The sequence below is a fragment of the Pituophis catenifer genome, unplaced genomic scaffold, assembly GCF_029215685.1.
Source record: "Pituophis catenifer annectens isolate HBS135680 unplaced genomic scaffold, rPitCat1.0.hap2 SCAF_1, whole genome shotgun sequence".
NCBI classification, from domain to species: Eukaryota; Metazoa; Chordata; class Lepidosauria; order Squamata; family Colubridae; genus Pituophis; species Pituophis catenifer.
Genome location: NW_027256881.1, coordinates 353,627,382 through 353,634,800, shown reverse-complemented (window position 1 = coordinate 353,634,800; position 7,419 = coordinate 353,627,382). Strand labels below are relative to the sequence as shown.

General features: G+C 53.7%; 1 protein-coding gene across 1 annotated transcript; it reads right to left on the bottom strand.

Annotated features, from left to right (window-relative positions):
• Positions 1-703: 703 nt before the first annotated feature.
• CTXN1 (cortexin 1) lies at positions 704-960 on the bottom strand. The gene is given in 3 exon segments (XM_070931935.1): positions 704-757; positions 759-860; positions 862-960. Coding segments are annotated over 3 exon segments (255 nt in total).
• Positions 961-7,419: the final 6,459 nt, after the last annotated feature.

Sequence of the window (7,419 nt, the reverse complement as noted above, 5' to 3'; positions counted from 1 at the left end):
CTCCACGGCTGGGAATCATGGGGCACGTTAGGCCACCGAATGGCTGCCCTCCCCGGCCCCCAACCCTCTCTCCCAGATCGAGAAGGCCGTTTCTAAAACCAGGCATCCCGTCTTCACCTGCTGGCATTTTCAGTCAGGAACGTTCCCAACAGCCCTGCAAGGTAGGCCAGCTGGCCGGAAAAAAAGGGTCTTTTTAAGAGGCCGTGTGGCGATTTAAGGCCTCCGTGTGAATTTGCAGATGAGGTGAGGGGTTTTCTTTTGGCCACTGGGTGAAAAAAAAAATAATCTTTTTTTTTAACTAGCCAGCGTAAGGCAGGGGCTTAGGGGGCGCTCCCAAGCGTGCAAAATTTGCCCGCCACTTGGGCCTCCTGGATTTTTTTATGGGAGGGGGAGCTGGCAGAGGGCAAATTCCTGGATTTTTGCCCCAGCGAACAAGGTCCCCGTTTGCAAAGGCTCCCCGAGAGGCCTGCAAACCCCATCTCCCCTTTTCCATCTGGCCCCCACCCACCCCCATCTCTACGACACAAAGAAACACCGAAAAGCCACAGCAAAGATTGAGGGGATCCCGCGCCGTCCCCCCCCAAAACAGACACCTCACAGAGAAACACAGCGGGGCAGACGACCCCAAACTCGGCCCCTTTCCTTGGCAGGAGCAGCAGCAGCTGAAGGGGAAGGGCCCCTGCCCAGGGCCCCGGGGCCCCAGCTAGACCAGAGCGTAGTCGAACTGGCCGCGCTCCAGACCCTCCTTGTGGTCAGTCCCAGGACGAGGCCGGCATGCGGCTGTAAGGGTCCAGCAAGATCCGGAAGCATCGCACCATGAGCATCACGAGGAAGATGAGGAGAAAAATGACGAAGGCAAAAAACGGTTTTCTGCTCTGCGTCCATGCCCGGGGCCCCGGGGACGGACTCCGCCTGCCTGGGAGACAGCACTTCATAATCCAGGGTTGAGGCGTCATCCATCACGGCAGTGCCAGGAACCCACCACCGGGAGGGGTGGGGGGTGCAGAGAGAAGGCGTAGGAGACGGTGGAACTTGGCCGGTTAAGCAGCCCCCATCTTCCAGCGGGGGGGTGGGGTGGGGGAGCACCCAGGAAAGCCTCCCGCGGCTGAACGAGCTAGGCCACGGCGGGCAGCCGGAGTGGGCTGGTGGGGCTACAGCTGTGGGCTTTGGGTACCTGGAAAAGAAGCAGAGGGGTGAGACGTCCCCCCCCTCCCCATTTGACCTCTGATGAGCAGAGCAGATGCCAAGGGGGGAACTCTGCAGGGTTAGGGTCTGCGGCTGCTCAGCCAGCTGCACAATTGTTGGAAAGAGAGGGAGCCCCACACTTCCTTCTTTATAAAGATCTCTCTCTCTCTCTACCATCTATCTATCTATCTATCTATCTATCTATCTATCTATCTATCTATCTATTTATCTATCTAATATCTATCTATCTATCCATCTACCTACCTACCTACCTACCTACCTACCCATCTATCTATCTATCTATCTATCTATCTATCTATCTATCTATTTATCTAATATCTATCTATCTATCCATCTACCTACCTACCTACCTACTTATCTAATTTACCTTATCTATCATCTATTTATCTCATCATCCATCTCTCTCTATCTCTATCTCTATCTCTATCTCTCTCTATCTCTATCTATCATCTATCTATCTATCTATCTATCTATCTATCTATCTATTTATCTAATATCTATCTATCCATCCATCTACCTACCTACCTACCTACTTATCTAATTTACCTTATCTATCAAATATTTATCTCTGTCATCATCCATCTCTCTCTCTCTCTCTATCATCTATCTATCTATCTATCTATCTATCTATCTATCTATCTATCTATCTAACATTTAGTTACCTACCTACCTACCTCTATCTCTGTATATCTCTGTCTATCTATTGACTATCACTTTTTCTCTCGCTCTATCTATCATCTACCTACCTCTATTCATCATGTCTCTCTATATCTACCTACTTACCTATCTCTATCTATCCATCGCTCCATTGCTCTCTCTTTCTCCCTCTTTCATCTCTCTCTCTCTCTGACTTCTGACACTGGGGAAGACAGCAGGAAATGTCACAAGCCACAGTTCGTACGATCTCTTTCTTCACGACTCCGGTGATTCGCTTAACGACCACAGCGTGTGCAAGGACTGCTTGCAAGTCACTTTTTTCAATGACTTTTAATGTGGTCGTTAAGTGAACCCATTGTTCGCCATATAGGAGGTGTTTTTTTGGGGGGGGGGCAGAAACCAGAAGTAAACCAGCAAAACCAAAACCGTTTCCAGCGAAAACATTGTCAGTTGCATCGTGAAGTTTGCATGAAGGTCATAAGTGCCTTTTAGGGGGTCCACTGCAACTTTGAAGGGCTGCAAAGTAAGTCAGGACTGCATGAATTGGGGGAGGGGTGTCTGCAACTACAGTTCCGGCCCCTCCCTACAATTTGATTATACCTTCTGATGTGTAGCTAAGCTCCTATCAGCACTTCAACCTGCATTTACTCTAGTGCTGACATAAGGAGGAGAAGAGGGGGCAGCTGGCAAGAGGACGCTTGACTTCTCACCTACTTATTTTCCCTGAAGATAATATCCCCTAGGAGATGAGATGGGAGGGGGGACATTCCTGGGAGCTGAAGTAGTAGATATGGGGAGAGTGATTTGGAAGATGGCCAATGAGACGCAGAGAATTGGGGAACGGAAAGGGAAGGTTTGGGGTCAGGAAATCAGAGTTGGCTACGCCACGATCAGGGACAGGTTGTCGTGCTTAATAAAATGAAAGATTACTTCAAAGGACTATCTGTTTGGAAATGCAATTTATTTTAATTGAGACGACATCGAAACTTGACAGCTCCCCTCCCACAGAGCCAGATAAGGGGAGGGGGATCCAGCGGAGCATCGCCAGATGGGGCAAATAGCGGCAACGCTTGGAGGGCACCCCCTCCCCTCTGTCCATCTGCAGTCCCAACCCGGGGGGGGGGGTGTCTTCCTACCTGCTGCCTGTTCTCCAAGGCCACCTGCATCTCCGGGAGCTGGAGGAGAAGAGGACCACGTCACACAGCTGAGGGCCTTGCAGCCTCCCCACATCAGGCTGTGGCTGTGAGAGAAAGAGAGGGTGGGGGGGAACGGCCTCAATAACACGCCCGCTTCATCAGAGACCCCTCCTCACTACACCGAAGAGTCAACTCAACGCCCTGCCACCAACGTTTCTCAGCCCCACCAGAAGACTCTGCAGGAGGGAGGCGAAGGGACCCCCGGGGCTCTGGCATTTTCCTTGCTCAGAAAGACCAACCTCCTGTTTCGCAGGGGGGCTCCCGAGCGGCAGGGCCTTTGGGGGGAGGGTCTCCTGCCCCCCCCCCCAAATTGGGAGTGGATACCGAACCTGTGGAAACTCAGGAGCCCTGAATGGACCTGCCCTCCCGCCCCTTTCAAATCTTGTCCAAAATGGCCCAGGGTCTCTGGCTTGAGCAGGGGGGTTGGACTAGAAGACCTCCGAGGTCCCTTCCAACTCTCTTATCATTCGGCCACCCCTGTGGGTGTCCGCCATTCCATGTCTGGTGGGAATGAACTGCTGGGGGAGGGAGGTTCTTGCTCTTGTTGATGTATTTTAGAAAATCGATTGAGAAGCTGCCCGACTCCCAGATGGCTTAGATTGAAAGAAAGACCGTAAAAAGAAAACGAGGAGAAAATCCCCAGCGTCACCAACCGGACTCTGCCAACTGCCAAGAGCTGGCACAGGAGCCAGCCTCTTCAGCCGCTGTGGCTTGGTCTGGTTGCTTGGCCTGGGCCTGGGCTCTGGGGCTTGGCTGGCAGGGAAGGGGACCCCCCCCCCCGACAGTCTCTTTCACTCACAGGGATTGAAAGGGAGGGAGGGAGGGAGGGAGGGAGGGAGGGAGGGAGGGAGGAAGGAAGGAAGGAAGGAAGGAAGGAAGGAAGGAAAAGGGAGGGAGGAAAAGGGAGGGAGGGAGGGAGGGAGGAAGGAAAGCAGTACATGGAAGGAGGGAAGAAGGAAGGAAGGAAAGAAAAGGGAGGCAGGGAGGGAGGAAAAGGAAGGGAGGGAGGGGAGGAACGAAGGAAAGCAGTACATGGAAGGAGGGAGGGAGGGAGGAAGGAAGGAAAAGGGAGACAGGAAGGGAGGAAAAGGGAGGGAGGGAAGGAAGGGAGGAAAAAGGGAGGGAGGGAGAAAGGAAGGAAGGGAGGAAAGAAGGAAAGAAAAGAGAGGGAGGAAGGAAAAGGAAAAGGAAGGAAGGAAGGATGGAAAAGGGAGGGAGGGAGGGAAGGAAGGAAGGAAGGAAAGCAGTACATGGAAGGAGGGAAGAAGGAAGGAAGGAAAGAAAAGGGAGGCAGGGAGGGAGGAAAAGGAAGGGAGGGAGGGGAGGAACGAAGGAAAGCAGTACATGGAAGGAGGGAGGGAGGAAGGAAGGAAGGAAAAGGGAGACAGGAAGGGAGGAAAAGGGAGGGAGGGAAGGAAGGAAAGCAATACATGGAAGGAGGGAGGGAGGGAGGAAGGAAGGAAAAGGGAGACAGGAAGGGAGGAAAAGGGAGGGAGGGAAGGAAGGAAAGCAATACATGGAAGGAGGGAGGGAGGGAGGAAGGAAGGAAAGAAAAGGAAGGAAGGAAAAGGGAGGGAGGGAAGGAAGGAAGGAAAGCAGTACATGGAAGGAGGGAGGGAGGGAGCGAGGAAGGAAGGAAAGGAGGAGGGAGGGAGGAAGGAAGGAAAGAAAAGGAAGGAAGGAAAAGGTAGGGAGGGAGGGAGGGAAGGAAGGAAAGCAGTACATGGAAGGAGGGAGGGAGGGAGGGAGGGAGGGAGGAAGGAAAAGGGAGGGAGGGAAGGAAGGAAAGCAATACATGGAAGGAGGGAGGGAGGGAGGGAGGGAGGAAGGGAGGAAAAGGGAGGGAGGGAAGGAAGGAAAGCAATACATGGAAGGAGGGAGGGAGGGAGGAAGGAAGGAAAGAAAAGGAAGGAAGGAAAAGGGAGGGAGGGAAGGAAGGAAGGAAAGCAGTACATGGAAGGAGGGAGGGAGGGGAGCGAGGAAGGAAGGAAAGGAGGAGGGAGGGAGGAAGGAAGGAAAGAAAAGGAAGGAAGGAAAAGGGAGGGAGGGAGGGAGGGAAGGAAGGAAAGCAGTACATGGAAGGAGGGAGGGAGGGAGGGAGGGAGGAAGGAAGGAAAAGGGAGGGAGGGAAGGAAGGAAAGCAATACATGGAAGGAGGGAGGGAGGGAGGGAGGGAGGAAGGGAGGAAAAGGGAGGGAGGGAAGGAAGGAAAGCAATACATGGAAGGAGGGAGGGAGGGAGGAAGGAAGGAAAGAAAAGGAAGGAAGGAAAAGGGAGGGAGGGAAGGAAGGAAGGAAAGCAGTACATGGAAGGAGGGAGGGAGGGAGCGAGGAAGGAAGGAAAGGAGGAGGGAGGGAGGAAGGAAGGAAAGAAAAGGAAGGAAGGAAAAGGTAGGGAGGGAGGGAGGGAAGGAAGGAAAGCAGTACATGGAAGGAGGGAGGGAGGGAGGGAGGAAGGAAGGAAAAGGGAGGGAGGGAAGGAAGGAAAGCAATACATGGAAGGAGGGAGGGAGGGAGGGAGGGAGGAAGGGAGGAAAAGGGAGGGAGGGAGGGAGGAAATGGGAGGGGGGAGGAGAAGGAGGAGGAAAAGGAGAGGAAAGAAGGAAGAGGAGAATTCCCTGCCACAAGGTGCCAATCACTCAGGGTGGGGATGCCCGTTTTTTAAGAAGCGATTGGACAACCGTTGGTCTGGAAGGGTACATAGGGCTTCCTGCCTGAGCAGGGGGTTGGACTAGAAGACCTCCAAGCTCCCTTCCAGCTCTGTTATTATCTATCTTATCTAAGCCGCAGCCGCAGATCTTGCCAGGACCCGGCCTCAGTCAAACCAGGGCTGCGTCAGAGCCTGGCAGCCATTGCACGAAGTAGGCTGGGGTGGGGGTGGGGGTGGGGGTGGGGTGGGGGGAGACGAGGAACGTGTTGATCAAAGCCAAAGGCCGAGGGGCAGCTCAGCATATCAGTCCAGCTCAGCATCCTGATGCCAGCAGCCGTGCCAGCGGACAGACGGACGGACGGACGGGCAGAGAAACTGGCCAGGCAAAAGCAGTTTTCAAAAGATGGGGGTCCTTTGCTTTTAAGGAAGGAAGGTGGGGGAAGTTGCGGGGGGGGGTCCTTCGCCACGCCAAGGGCCAGCCCCAATGTGGGGAGGGGAGGTGTCTTCCCCTTTGAATATCTGCTGGGGTGTCGAGCCAGGGAGCCAAGCTGCGTGGCTGGTGGCTGAGACCACGCCCTCCATCCACCCACTCACCCTGGGCGACAAAAGGAAGGAGACCCCTCCAGTCTCGGCTCAACCAGTGTCCAGAATGGGGTTAGCGATGGGCTTGTGGAGTGACTCACGGGGGTCTCCAGTGGGGAAGACCCACAATCTGGCCTCCCTCACTGACTTCACTTGTCAGAAGCCCCCACCCCCCCCCACCCCACCCTGAAGGATGCAAATGGGGATCACAAGAGCCTGGGACCCTGCCACCGTTCTAATATTTTTTTATATTTATCTGTCTGTCTGTCTCAGTCTTACATGTAGACACACAGATAGATATATACGTATGTGTGTTTGTGTGGTGTGTGACAGAGAGACAGGGATAGACAGACAGACAACAGATGAGAGAGAGGATAGGTAGATGATAGACAGATGCGGACGGATGGATGGAGAGATGGATAGACAGATAGATATACCCGTGTTTCCCCGAAAATAAGACCCTGTCTTATATTTTTTTGAACCCCGAAATAAACACTTGGCCTTATTTGTGAGGAGGTCTTATTATTTTGGGGCGCGTGGAGGAAGCCAGAGGAAATGGCGGGGGACCGGCTGCACATGTGTTTAAATATTTTGGGGGAGGGCTTATTTTCAGGGTGGGCTTATTTTAGTGCATGCGCTCAAAAGACCTTATTTTGGGGGGAAACAGGGTAGATAAATAGAAATAGGTAGGTAGATGACAGATAGATAAATGAGAGAGAGAGAGAGAGAAGATAGATAGATAGAGATGGATACGGATGGATGGAGAGACGGAGAGATGGACAGATAGAGAGAACTCCCCTTGAGGAGCACCCGGAGGCTCCAACTGGCGCAGAGTGCGGCCGCGCGGGTGGTAATGGGAGCGTCATGGCGCTCCCATGTAACGACTCTCCTGCGCGAGCTGCACTGGCTCCCGGTGGTCTTCCGGGTGCGCTTCAAGGTTTTGGTTACCACCTTTAAAGCGCTCCATGGCTTAGGGCCTGGTTATCTACGGGACCGCCTACTACCACCAATAGCCTCCCACCGGTCAGTACGCTCTCATAGAGAGGGACTCCTCTGGGTGTCGTCAGCCAAACAGTGTCGGCTGGCGACCCCTAGGGGGAGAGCCTTCTCTGTGGGGGCACCGACCGTC